The sequence below is a fragment of the Crinia signifera genome, chromosome 2, assembly GCF_055691185.1.
Source record: "Crinia signifera chromosome 2, ASM5569118v1, whole genome shotgun sequence".
NCBI classification, from domain to species: domain Eukaryota; kingdom Metazoa; phylum Chordata; class Amphibia; order Anura; family Myobatrachidae; genus Crinia; species Crinia signifera.
In genome coordinates, this window is record NC_139218.1 from 365004812 (window position 1) to 365020016 (window position 15205).

The window sequence follows — 15205 nt, forward strand, 5'->3', positions numbered from 1 at the left end:
GGAATATAACACAATAGCTGTTCTCTCCTTAAGATCACCAACATATCCCCATAATGCAATAAGCAAAGAAACAAAGCACTTACTGTAAAGAACAGCTCCATTACTCTGCTGTCTAGGAGGGTATCACGCCAGGACTCTGTCGGCTTTAGCATCACATTTTGGGAGGACTCGAACATAGCTATATAATGTCTGCCCAGTTATCTGGTGTCAAGGTCAACAATAGCATTCCTGCAAGCCTTTAAGGGAGGGAAAGGAAAAAAAAAATAGGAGTCCCTAATTCAACAGCATCCAATAGCGAAGAATGCAATGGAAACAGGCTTTAAGCCTCTCCACATACACCGCATAATTCATGCATGAGGCCAAGGAATAAAAGGTATTAGGTCCTGAAAACAGAGAATGCTGTCGGAATGCTAGATAACAGTTTGATCGTTATTATGCGGAATGCCACCATGATAAAACAACTTTGATAAGCAGGGGGCTAATGTGACAGGAGCCAGAGGGGGGGGAGAACAGGAACTAAACATGACAGGTGCTGCAATGTATGCAAAACAGAAGGCTCTCTTTTATTATTAGTTTGCCATTAAGTTTCCTTTAGAAAAATAAGCAGAGGGCGGTGTAAGTTTCAGCAGATTGCCCCACTTCAGAGCTGCGGGTGAAGGAGCACAGATAAGGAAGTAATACTTATGTATTTATAGACACGATGGTAACGAGGGGATGACAGCCAGGGAACGCAAATGGATGTAAAAGCAGAGGTCTAAAAACCACACACATCCTATACACACACTGATAGTGCACGCTCGATACACTTCAATACATGACACTTTAATGGATATTAAGATTTATACTAAATGTGGAATGGAGTGGGGATAATGTTTGTGAAATCGAAAAATCTTAGTAGGTGCCCATATTAACATGTCTATGGGGAAAAAAGGGGTAATTAGTATTAAAACCATTTTTTAATATCATCATCGTTGGTAGATCACAGACCCAATGACTTGGGAACGCTGGGGCATCTGTGAAGACCAAGCAGCTGAATTTACACCTAGCCCTGTGGGTAAAAGTCAGCGGGCTGTCAGATTTCAACAAATCAACATTTTAATTGATTCTATTTTAAGGGATTGCAAAGATCGACATTCGCAAATTATATTCAACAAAATCAAAACAAAAAAAAATCAGAATGAACTAAAAAAGCTAAACAAATTTCACCCAATAAACCGTGGTGGATGAACTACGCAGCAGGGGGCTGTGACAGGGCCACATGTGGCCACCCAAACATTGCAGGTCCTCATGTAGCGTGTTCCGCAGACACACGGTAAACCAGTATTAGCGTGCAGCAACTGAATCCTCTGCATGAATATACCCGTAACCGTAGTTACAGGTCTCCAGCGGCCCTTTTACCAACAGTGCACAACCGCATTCTAGAGAGGAATATCAGACTGGAAAAATCCCTTACAAACAGTGGTGAGACTTTAAAGTTGCTATTCAAAGCAGTGGTTTGAAAAATCGGTACTCTTTACCTAGCACGGCGCCCGCGATTACAATCGCGGGCGTCGGGGGTAAAAAATCGCGGGCATCGCGGGTAAATCAAAAACGGGTGCGACGCGATGCCCGCGATGCTCCCATAGGGATCAATGTTAAAAGTCAGATTGGTCGCGATTTTAGCGTTAATTGGCTCAATGCCCGCGATTTTTACATAGGAATCAATGTTAAATGGGCCACAGAGCCCTAATAGTCCCCCTGACGCGTTTACCTGTGAAGGTATCCGCTGCGCTCGCCACGCTTCGGGCTCGGTGGCTCGCTGCGCTCGCCACACTATTCTATTCTCAACTCCACGCCGACATGGATAGTGGGGGTATGAAAAGGTCGGAGGACGCGTACCGCTGCGCTCGCCACGCTTCGGGTTCACGTTCATCGTGGGGTGGCGTAAAAAATTGTGGGGGCCATTTCACACTTCAGGGGGACTATTAGGGCTCTGTGGCCCATTTAACATTGATTCCTATGTAAAAATCGCGACCAATCTGATTTTTAACATTGGTCCCTATGGGAAATCGCGGCCATCGCGGGCATCGCATCGCACCCGTTTTTTAGTGCATGCGATGGTCGCGATGGGCGCCGTGCTAGGTAAAGAGTACCGAAAAATCCCTATTGCCTTTTCAGAGGACTTGAAATTAAGCAAAGTATATGCTCCACTAACATAAGGCTGCTCAAATATATAATTTTTTATTAAAAAAAAAAATCTTCAGGCAATCCCATGCAATTTTATTTGTATACAATGTATTAGCACTGCTTCTATATGTACAGGCCAGAGAGAGACTGCTATGCCAAATTATAGAGCTGCACAACAATTTATCCTTGACAGTCAAAGTTTTAAAAACTAACATGATTCTGCACAGATTGTATAAATCAAACTGACTCATTGTTCAATTTGGTCTATTTTTCTATTTGATTCTGCTTATATAAGCAAAATTGAATCGAAATCAAACAGAAATCGAATGCAGTCGATTAAGATTCGATCCCAAAGCACGGGCCCGCTGCATCGAAATCAAATAGAAAAAGACTGTATAGACAAGACTATATATTACATATCTGTACTATATAGTCTAAATTAAATGTGAACACGGCGCCACGTAATTCGATCGGGATTGAATAAAAAAAAAAATAATTGCACCGTGTATACACTACTTAAGATACTAATGAAATTCTCTATTGTATTGTACACTCGGTGCGATTCTAACTACCTTTCTATTTGATTTTGACTAGTCAAAAATCGAATACAAATCTAACGGTTTTCAGGAGCATTCGATGCCAATTCGATCCCGATGCATGCTTCCGTTTAGTGGAAGTCTAACAGAAAAAAGAACTGTTCAGGCAAGACTATATAGTAGAGTTCTGCACTATATAGTAAAATCAAATGCATTTTGCTTGCCGTACTATTTTATCCTGATTGCAACGGCATCAAATCACAAGGAAATCGCACCGTGTGTACGGCATCAAATCATAAGGAAATCGCACCGTGTGTACACTCCTTATGTCTTAAGCATGGATAGCTTTACAACCTGGACTGGTATGGCAACTGGAGTTTATGAAATAATTGATCTGCCATAAGCGATGTGTAAGATTTATTAATTATTATTATTAATTACAGTTTCTTATATAGCGCTAATTGGCTCCTAATAAATCAACCCTAGAATGTCTGTGTGTGTGTGTACACACAAGTGGTAGGGAATAGAGATTGTAAGCTCCACTTGGGCAGGGACTAATGTGAATGTTCAAATATTCTCTTTAAAGAGCTGCGGAATATGTGTGCGCTACATAAATATCTGGTAATAAATTAATATTCCCCCTTGTCCTCATGCGACAGTAGTGAATGATACAATTTAGTCAGTAAACTTGCAGACAGATTAGCTAGTTCCTTGGCAGACGCATGCAAAGATAGCATTTCCCAACTCCAACAATTATACAAAAGGTGGAACAAAGACAGGAGAGAACAGGAGATTCACTACTTTGCCCATTTTCCTTGTGTTACCAGCTGATTTCTTAAAAACGTAAGTGTAGAGCGGTAGATTAGTAAACACACTCACCGCTATGCATTCACTGCTGGATATTCCACAAATAAAAAAAAAAAAAGGACATAAAGGTCATATCCCCTCATATATAATAAATTCTAATGTAGTTTAGTAGTCTTTCCTTCCTATACAAAGGTCAGACGACCGATTTGCATGTCAGGACAGCTGCAGACCTCTTTCCTCCAGTTTCCTCTGGCTTCGCCCTACACATATACATACATATATCTGTATATCTATCGATATATATATATAAAAATAACATATTTGTCAGTCCCAAAAAAATCATCCACAGTGAGCATACAGATGGCGGCACTCATGGGCTTAATGAAGTAAACCATATACTTCTACATTTCAGTTTAAATTAAAACAGTCATCAGAAACAGTCCATGAGTGCTTGCACCTGTATACTGTTCAGGTATTACACACAAAAAATCTTTTAAAAGAAAATTTACAAAACAGAACTTATTTAATTGGGTTCAGAAAAACATGCATTACACTAGAGCCTTTTGATGTGAACCGGGAATTACATAGAACATTACAGATGACAATACATCCGATGCGGTTCCTACTGACCTCTGGGTGAAGCTCTTGGGCAGCGGTTGGTAACGAGGTTCTGTGATAGTGACGGACACTTCTATAACAACGCACTGCTAATGTGGATGGGACAAACTACACTTTAAAAGGAGCGTTGTGCTGGCTGCCACATTCCTATAAGCACATCGTCCTTCGCTCAACTACAATGAGGTCTGCCAAAGGACTCCAAAGGATGTTGAAACACAATAATATCATAAGGGCTTTGGAGAGACAAAAGTAATACAATCCCCAGGGCTTATTTATACTGGAGGTATGAAAGTCACTTCTCTTATACACATGCGACACGGCAGCGGGTCATCCCTCTCCAGGCTTCCTGTAATTACACTACAGGGACAATAATGCAGGTCCTTATTCTTACCCATATCTGTTACTGCAATGTATCTCAGTCTGGTGGTCATGCATTCCCCAACTCATCTCTCGGCAGATCCCTGGAAGCAGTTTATCCTCTACCCATAGACACCTCACTATCGGATTTCTTTGGTCATACCCCAACCATTTCTCTCAGTGATCCCCACTTGTACGACACTGCGCAGAGATCATCAACATCAGTCATGACGTCTTGAATGAACATCCTTTTAAATCATCTCTCCATACTCCAAGATATCAAAATTACTTCCGTTGTTTTACTTTTTAAAATTAAAAAAACAATCCCCACCATAAATGATGAAGAAAAAAAATCGAAGTGCTTTCTACGTGAGTAAATGGGACTTCATGTACGCATGCATTGGTCACTTCACATTTAGGAACACACTGACAGTAAAAGGATATAGTTTGGTGGCAGAAAGTTCCAGCTTAAAACCTGGTTGGATAGTGCAAGATATCGCTGGAATACTGAGGACATTTGAGCGTTGAGGTTCTCCCGCCTGCTAAACTCCTGTAGAACTTCTATCGTTAACATAAAGATTCGCCGGAGATCCTCTTCCTAGAAAAGAAGAAAATCCATTACACGGATGGGATAGGTTATGCTGCGGGACTCGCATCTATAAAAGGATGAATGGAGGTTTGAAACACAAGGGCAGCTGTGGTGGTCTGTCATTAAACAGGTCCAATGTCACATAGCCATCATCTCGTTGGTACTCCCATAAGATCCAGGCCGAAATCTCAAGGCTGACTCCACCTGCTTATTTTACGCCAGCACACTCTCACTAAACCAACTTGCAGAGGGATTAAATCGATTCATCAACTACAATTCCCCATTCCTTTCAGAGTTCTCTTTAAACTCCTCACCACCAACTACAAGGCTCTCTCCTGCTCCACCGCTCCTTACCTCTTTTCACTGATCTCTATCCACACTCCCTCCCGTCCTCTTCGCTCCGCCACCGACCGCCGACTGACCTCTCACCTAATCACCTCCTTCCACTCCCGTGTCCAAGACTTCTCTCACGCTGCCCCCCTGCACTGGAACAACCTTCCGCCACCCATCAGGCTTTCGGATTCCCTTACCTCCTTCAAGCACTCCCTCAAAACCCACTTCTTCCGACTAGCCTATCCCTCCTCCTCCTATCCTGCCTACCCTACCCTCTGTCCGTTCACCTCCGTTCCTACTTATCCTATTGTTTTTCGTTTGTCCACCCACCTCCTTTTAGTATGTTAGCTCTTATGAGTAGGGTCCTCCTTCCTCACGTACTCACCCTACCTCTTTACCTCACCTGTGCTCCTGCCCGGTTCTTCCCTTCCTCTACTTCATCTTCAGTCTCTTCGACAATTTCGATACCTACTTCAGAACTGATGCTGATTTTAGTTCTACCAGCTATACCCCTATTTATGCTGTATTTTATCAACACACCCTGTACGTTACCTTGTAATTTGTTTTTTTGTTTGCTATGTACGGCGCTGCGGACAGTTTGTGGCACCTTATAAATAAACGTACTTCTATTACAATGGAAACTGAAAATGTGTTGGGTCAAGTCAATGCTAAAGCAGGTTCCGCTGTGAGAATGTGCACTGTTTTAATCATGAGAACACACAGATTTAGCTAGATGGAAAGTGGTGCCAGGGAGCCGTAATTTTTTTTTATTTTTTTTTTTATGTGGGGCCGTCCTACTAATTAAATATCAAAACATAAAGAATACAACATAATGGAGCAAAATGATGAAAAGGTCACCTAAATAAAAATTTACAGTACATGTTGCTCACTTTCTGCATATAAAATGGGTGAACCAATATTTGTAGCGCTGATGTTATGTCACATGCGCGAAAGCCTGGCTTCTATGGGCTGTATCGACTGCAGCCCACAGGAGCGAGGTTGGGCTGCGTGAAAGGCAGGGAGTGGCTTCCTACAGAAATCCAGCTCTCTACTTATAGCAACCCAGAATGGCAGTCCTGGGGGGGACTATTAGCGAGCATATCTGGGCATTAAACGTGAGCTGCAAGACATCACCATATTTTAGCATTGCATTACCTGCATTGGTCTTATTGAGAAGAGTGGCTGTTAATAACATAACCTCTTCCCTCTAGGTTCATGGCCTCTAACCCTTTAATAGCGCTGGTATTTCTGCAGGTCCTTTACACATAGCAACTTTGTCCCACACGGATAGTTTTATGGTGTAAGCACTTCAAGAGCAGCACAATGAGACCAGCATGCCATCTGTAACTGGTGTTGGGGGGGATGCGAGTTACAGTTTGGCTAGTGACCAAAGTTATTTTAGGGTAGTCATTGTTAGGCAGAATGTGTTAGCCCCTCTGTGTGTGTAGAAGAGTAGCACTACATCAGTGAAAATAGCATCCTGACAACACAGGGATCGGATGTCGCGTAAAAGAAACACAAGTACCGGACAGAGAAATGTCTCAGAACTCATTCCTTGGAATACAAAGGACGATTACAACTGCATCTTTCATCTTCAAGGATGGCATAATGTAACGTATCAATGCAGATTAACACAGATCAGGGGTTCACAAGTGCACTCCTCAAGTACCACCAGCAGGTCACGTTTTATGGATTTCCTTAATCACGCACCAGGTGAGGTCGTCTATGATGCTGGGTCAAAAATGACCCCACCTGCTTCCATGGAAAGAAATCCTCAAATCACGACCTGCTGGGAAAACTTGAGGGGTTATCATGGCTGGCTATACTCGGGCCATCATTTAGGCACCAACAGACTGTGGCAATAGAAGTTACAGAAACACCTTAGAACAGGCGTGTTCAGCATGTGGCGCTCCAGTGTCATGAAACTAAACATCCCAGCATGCCTTGCTACAGTTTCACTATAACAAACGCAAAAACTGCGGTAGAGCATGCTGGGATGTGCAGATCCAAGTGGATGTAGCTCCGCATGTTGATTACTCATGCCTTAGAAAATGATACCCACCCTGTTTATAGCCGAAGCGGGCAGTTAAGGATTTTTATTTTTTTAAGGCATTTTGGCACACTGATTTATGATGAAATGAAAGGACTTACCTGAAATATTCTTTTGCAGTTGCCGTGAAATTCCATGCTGAGGCCGATGTTACTGGTCTTACTGGAACTCGAAAACTCTATGAGCAGCGCCGTCAATATGGAACAGGCCAGCGTTTGCTGCGCAGAAAACAGAGAACTACGTCAGACCACAGAGACCATGTCGGGGATGGCATTCTCTTAGAATGTCCGTACATAAGCGTTCTGCTAGACATTGCTAAACCATGGCAATCTAAAGGATCAACTACACTGTAGAAAGGCCAGCTTAACCGCATGTGACTGAACAGGCATTTTTTTTTCCTTTTTTTCTGTGGTGTTTCGATATCCGCAACATCCCCAATGCAGGGCAACAGCTGGTTGAATTGGCCACAGATCTCAATCAACTGGACTCATTATTTCGAAAAAGGTCACGTTTAAAACTATGTTCACACACATACTTCAACGTGCGTGAGAAAGTGATTTAGCCTAGAGAAAGCTTCTCCTTCTATTGTTGCAAATCTCTTCAGGTTACTTAGTCAGACATGGCATTTTAGTTTTAATGCTCCGCTATTGGCGTGTGATTTGAGAGATACGGGACTCATGTGTTACGTTTTATTTGTGAGGTAAGCAATTAAGTATTTTTAACACCATCAACTGAAAAAAAAACGATTTGGTAAGTGAACAGAGAATGCAGGTAGTGTAGAAGTGCATTCAAAAACACTTGAACTGTTTCATACCAGTAAAATAAAAACAATTAAAAAGAACAGGTGTAATACTATTGGTTGCAATTCATTCATAAGATAGAAACAACAGAAACTCATTTGGTTATTTATACAATATATTAAAACGGTGTATAACAGCCTCTGAAGTGATATAAATCAACAAATATATGTGATCATTAATCTATAAAACATATAAAATATTAAATCACAGCAAAATAAAGCTACTAAAGAAAGGTTTACTTTAAAGTGGTTTATCGGGCTACAGTATTTTTACAATAGCCCTTTAACAATAAACTTTCAGCTTAATTCAGGAAAATAAAAATTAACATTTTTTGGTTCAATATCGCAGATGGTCGGGACGATTTGCCTTTGTCCTGGACCATAGCAGATTGTCGGTAAACATTACACAATGTAGTGAACAACATTTTGTTATGTCCTTCATTACACTGCATGGGGTTGCACAGGTCATCTTCTGATTGGCTACGCAGAACGGCCAACCTAAAGTGATGTCATGTGACGCAAGAGAGCCTACAACCGGGCATACACTTTAACCACTATACATGATTTGCTGATGCAATATGCGGAAATCACTCTAATGTGTACCCAACCGAAGACTTTCAGCAGAACACTAGAAATATAAGAGTAGAGGGGACAATTAAATATGCAGTCATATGTTTGACGTTTGAGAGGGGGGGCATAGCCAATTTGCGTTTCTCTTTGGGATCCAATTGGTCACGATAATTCTAGCCACAGTAGTTTCATTAGTATTTACCACAGCTTTTCTCACAGATTTAGAGCTGGCACAGTCAGGGAAAACCAGTATTTCAAAAAAGGTAAAAAAGTTTTGGACTTAGACTAGAACCAATAGGACAACCACAATGATTATTTAACAATCAGGATGTTTAACTAGTGTAAGCTGGGTAATAATTCCATGTCATTATTAGGGTGAAATTCAGCAAGGTGCAGAATAATGAATAAGAAATACGGGCTAAGAATACAGGGGTGTTGTAAGGATGGGACAGGTGTTTTTAACATTACAAGTGGGAGTTACAGGCTTTTAACAATGTTTTTGAAAAAGTGGATTAAGAGGACTATTAAAAAAAAAAACTAATAAAAAAAGGCAATTTCATGCACCCCTAGAAATACAGCATTTTTGTTTTACAAAAATGCTTGGTTATTTTTAACCTGTTAAAAAAAAAAAAAAAAAAAAAAAAAAGGTGAAAAAATCAGCCATTTAAAAGCGATTAAGAGCACGCATACATGCTTAAGACAGTAAATATATATCAATAATGTTATCAAATTGTATTTGCATATTTTAGGGCTCAAGCCGGTTTCCTACCTTTTTTAATATTTAATGAGGCCTTTAACAGAAAATGATCACCCACATTTTAGTTCCGCTTGATGCAGCCGGAATTGGGAGTGCGCCCAACACGATTGTTGCTGCAAAACTCTTGAGGCTAATTGGCGATGCGCATTAGCAGGCGGTCACAAACACCAGAGGGTTAGGTCAGTTATGACTATATTCCCTTTGTATTGTGGACATTCCGAATGTCAAGGCAATTTAAATGCAAGCAACACCTGTGATGTACAGTTCTGGAACAACGTATCGCACCCAGCATGATAGCAAGTTTCTCCTTGTACCCGAGAGGGGTACGAAGGAGACTCTGCAATGTTGCAGTTACTGTAAAATTGCGGGCAAGTATAGTTGCAATACTCAGCGGCACATCACCTGCACACCAGAAGAATCAGTATGAGGAACGTTTGCTTCTTGTCCCACCACTAACAAAGAGACTGAACTACAGCAGTCTTCATCCTGAATGACAACCTCCTGCTTGCGGATTTGCCGATGCTATGAGCCCTCCCCCCTGGTGCACAAGGCTGGCGACACTGCGGTAACATGCCCATAAGATGGACCAGTACCCTGCGTGTGAGTAACTCCTCTCGGTACCTGTCCAGTAACATCCTGCACATTTCTAATTAATTTCGGATACTGTGTCTCCAATATAATAGACACCCATTTAGGGGGGGTTCCGAGTAGATCACAGGAGTCAATTTTGAGGCAGAGGAAGTGTTCATAAAAAACGGGCCCAATAAATATTCTTTAATGCTGGACACTCCATATAAAAACTATGCAATTCATAGAACTTATAATAGAGCCAGGAAGGAAGAGATCCTGCAAATGACAGCACAACAGACAATAAATGGAGAAACTGAAGAGATATCCACTATCAGAAGTAAGTAGCTGTACAAGGTACAATTCTATGTATGAATGCAGGACGTCATCATTAAGGAGCTGTCTGGAAGTTGGCATACACAGCTACTGTGCAGCCGCATCCTGTGACCGCTCCAGAATCCAGAGCAATATATAGATCATTTGTCTTCTCCAATAACCCTCTGTCTATGCTGCACCAACATGGAGATTGTACAGTAATAAACCAGTAAAATAAGGTTTTATGGCATTATTTGTAGCAACCTTCCAACAAATCATCAGCAATCACCATTCCTAGATTAGAAATGCCCTACGGTTTGTGACCACATTGTATAAATATAAATCACAGGGGCTCTACACTCACTAAATTCACAAATAATTATAAACACTGTATATTTTGCGTGCTATATAAATAACTGATAATAATATGAAAGCCATCACGAACGATAAGGAATGACTAGTAAAGTGCGCTATACTGGAGGCTTCCCAGGCTGATACACAAACTTAATTCCGTAAAATTCGAATCCATGGCAAAAAAAAAAAGAGAATATAGATTTTATGTGAAAGGACCACGTACAATGCATCGTGTGCAATCCCAGCGGGAGCTACAAACTGCCAGAAATATTCATGGCAGCCAGTAGGATCTGCAACGTGAGGCGCACAGAAATGTGATTCACATCACAATCACAGGAAAATGCAGGTAAATGACAGGCGATGTGTCACTTGATGCGCCAGAAGCGCATAAAAAGTGGCCGTATCGCACTAGTGGATGGGGACCTCAACAGCAGCAGCAGGCTGTGGGAGACGCTAGAGTTATGGACATAGTAAACTGCAATAGTTTAAGAGCAGGTGGAGAGCATATTTTTCGACCAGTTCTATATAAAATATATAAATAATAGCTACTACTAATACTAATCATAATCTGGGACACTGTAGAGAAAACAGAACAGCAACATGTATATAGCCCAGTTCCCATATGGTAGTGTCTTCCTGTTTGGAGAACGGGCCGTGGTCTGTGGGTGAGAATGAAGCATATCCCCATCTCTGGCCGCTGCAGGAAGATTAAAGCTGCGACAATACTATTTCTGCCGGCTCACACAACAGCTGACCGTCGATCCCCTCTGCCAGCAACTGCTACATCCCTGTACATAAATGCCTCTCATGTCAGTACCTTGACCTTACAGGCGCTTGTTATCTTAGCTAGCACGCGCCAAACTTAATCCCCCCTCTTGCCGCCCGATACCTAAGCAGATCACACTTGAAGAACTATGCGTGTCACCGCCTTTCTCCCCGGGCTCGATTCAGCTAAAGTGACAATACAATTCCCCAACAATGGCAGCTATTCCAACCTTTTCAGAGGTTAATGTAAACTGTAAACAGTAGAGCAGGGGGTGAGAGCAGGCTGACAAGGTCTCATTGTGCCTGAAACATGCCGGCACTAATTACCTGCGGCGTGATCTCTCTCATCTCCCTTATTGCGATTTACAAAATAAACCTCCCCCCCCCCCCCTGTCCCTCAAAGTGGTTCAAAAATGTAAATTCAAATTTATGAAATCAGCTCCTTTCCTAATGCCGGATACACACCAGCAAGATGCAGCTTGTGAGCGTAGAGGATCGTACGAACAGCTGACGATCTGGCGGAGCCTACGACCCGCTCCGGAACTGCATCTGATGCAATCGCGATCCGATCACGACCCGCACCCACTTCAATGGTCGTTTCTCAGATCCTACCTGCTGCAGGTAGGATCTCAGAAAAGACCCAACGACCCGCGGGGCCGTAACTCGGATCGGGGTCGCATCAGAACGGCAGTGAAATGGCCCAAAACATGGCCAACTTACACACAATCGGTCGAGATTGTATCTAAATTGGCTCATTTGGGGCCAAATCTTCCTGGTGTGTACCCCACATAAGAGGAGTCTACTGGTGCAGGCCCCTTCAACGCACCATCACCATTTTCTGCAGTTACTAGAATTTGTGCATTTGCATATTATAGCCAAAATCTGTGGCAATTACCTTCAGCTCCGAGGCCTCTGTCGTCCCTGCGTTGTTCTAGCGCTAGGAGAGTGCTCAACACTCAAAGTGTGGGGAATACAGGCGGACCACGTCTAAACGTAATTTTAAGATAAAGATCCAGATGCACTAAGATTCACAAGTGATAAAATGGAGAGTGATAAACCGCCAGCCAATCCGCTCCTGCCTGCCATGTCACAGACGGTTTGAAAAATGACAGCTGATAGGAGCTGATTGGCTGGCTGTCACTCTCCATTTCATCACTTTTGAAGCTTAGTGCATCTGGCTCAAAACTCCTTTTTACAATTTTTTTTTTTTTTAAATTGCGTTTGAAAACGGAAAATAGAATCTAATTTATTGCCAATAGTATCAACACCTATGATGCACCAGTTTTTTGCATTTATTTGTATCTTAATGCATGCCCTCACCTGCCCCAGACACGGCACACAGTTCGAGAACCACCGATCTAGTTGATATAACTGCAGACATAAGATTTTATTTATTTTCCCCACCAGGCGGCCATGCGCACTCTATTATACTACGCAGTTGTCTGCTGAATGTGTCTCCTCACACATTCAGCAGACAACTGCGTAGTATAATAAGAGTGCGCATGGCCGCCTGGTGGGGAAAATAAATAGAATCTTATGTCTGTAGTTTTATCAACTAGATCGGTGGTTCTCGAACTGAGTGCCGTGGCACCAGGGGGTGCCTTGGCTTGGTGGTGCGGGAGCAATACAAATTATTTATGGCTAGTTTAACAGGCAAATTCATAGACGTTGGCTGCCAATCTCCGCCCTCACCTTACGGAATGTAAGGTTGACATTTAAAACACAATATTGTTTTTTTTCCACATTTTTCAATTAGAAACTTTTGGCTTAGGGTTACTAAATGTAAAATCACACTATAAGCCTATGTCCTCATTGTCTATTAGACATTAACATGAAGTGTACTTGCTACAGCACAGTTTTCTGGACACGGTTTATACAGGCAGACGAAGCATCGGAGCCTGCCACAGAGGTGATAAAAGGCAATTATACAGTGAGCTTATGCTGTTTTGCAAACAAGATCAGATTTGTAAAGCTCAGCTTACAGTGTTCACAGGACACAGCTTGGCAATATTACCACAGCGTTCTGTACCAGCAGAGCCAAGGGATGACGGTGTACAACTGCTGCCTGTCTGCGAGACTTGTCATTCTACCCAGAGAGCAGCAACCACGGCACTAACATCTGGGCTTCTCTCTGCCCGTTTATACACTCACACTCTGGCAATTTCCACACTTGGCATGCCTGCCTATTTGGTTACATGTTTGGGTTGACAATGGGAAGGTTGACAGTCAAAACAACGAGTTTCTTGTTTTTTTTGCCCCGAATGTTAACAGTCGACATAGAAACTGCCAAAGTGTACCGCTGTGCTTGCCATGCTGCACACTATTCTATTCTCCCATGGTGCCTTAGTGGATGGCATGAAATACCGCCTGTCGGCATATAATGGAATCAGTCACCCTGCCAGCAATGAAAGTGGTTCTCTCGCCACAAAGAAAGACAGGAAGAAGTAGGAAGAGCAAAAATATCTGAAATACGAATGGTGGGTGAACAATTCTGAATATTGGGTGTCACATATGTGGGTCCCCTGGCAGATTAGCCATTGACTGACCATTTACTTTGCAGACACACATGCCCTGTGAATGAACGCTGCATTAAATACAAAAAGCAATTTTAAGACCGTTCTGCCCAGATCCTTGGACAACACTGACCATAAACACACACACACACACACACACACACACACTAGCCCTTTGTTGTAAATGCCTTCTGGTCAGTAATTAGTGTCACACTTCTAGTGTCCCTTCCTCCGACGAGCCCACAGCAATGTACCGCGTCTCAGCAACACACACAGAGCAGTCTTTCACCAGCGATCATTCAGTCATTACCTAGACCCGTCACTTCATACAAATGCTTGTACCTCTTAAAAAGGGACACCATTTCAAATGAGCAGTACATGGATTGTGGAGCAGCAGCTGACTACATACGTGTGGGTATATGCAGAGCTTACAGGTCAGTCTGGGAGACGGAGGTCAGCAGTGTAAGCTAAACAAGAACAGGCATTAGGGTTATGGGCCGTAAAGGTCAATGGAATCATTTGCTTTTAAGAGCTTCCCGGGAGCAGATGCGGTGTGTGGCTGCATCCTCATTAAAGGGGTATTAGTGTCTATGACAGAGGGGATTATGCAGGAGCAGGTTCAACAAGAGAGAAAGTTAGACGACGCCTTAGTCAATACAATCTCAGAACTTAATGAACTACCGTCCTTCTATTCTATTTATTCATACACGGTTACATTGAGAACTTGCAATAAGAAACTGAAGCCTATCTAAAAGGGAAAATACTTGAATTGATCAGGAACGTTTTAAGCAATATGACATGACCCACACAGCCGTGTGATACCATTGTCCTCATATTTCAGAACATACCAACAACCTACTGTCCCCACCACATAATGTAGTCCTGCACATAGATAAGGTAGATCCTGTAAGGTTTTTTAACAGTTGTGGTCCTTGGGTGTGGTACAGGGGTCCGACAGCCGGGATCATGGCAGTCATTAGCCCGACGTCGGGATCCCGACTGTCCAGGCCCAGACAGCATGGTGAGCGCAACTAAGCCCCTTGTGGGCTCGCTATACTCTCCACCTATTCTATTCTCCCTCTTTGGGGGTCGTGGACCCCCCCAAGGGA

The 15205-nt window shown here is 42.6% G+C and overlaps 1 protein-coding gene across 1 annotated transcript in view; it reads right to left on the reverse strand.

Annotated features, from left to right (window-relative positions):
* XPO4 (exportin 4) overlaps positions 1 to 15205 on the reverse strand; it is a 96608-nt gene that overhangs the window by 41215 nt on the left and 40188 nt on the right. The window contains exons 5-7 of the mRNA XM_083169947.1: positions 7558 to 7674; positions 4929 to 5082; positions 84 to 196 (exon numbers count right to left, since the gene is read on the reverse strand). Coding sequence (XP_083026073.1) covers positions 84 to 196; positions 4929 to 5082; positions 7558 to 7674 — 384 coding nt within the window. The remainder of the gene's footprint in view (positions 1 to 83; positions 197 to 4928; positions 5083 to 7557; positions 7675 to 15205) is intronic.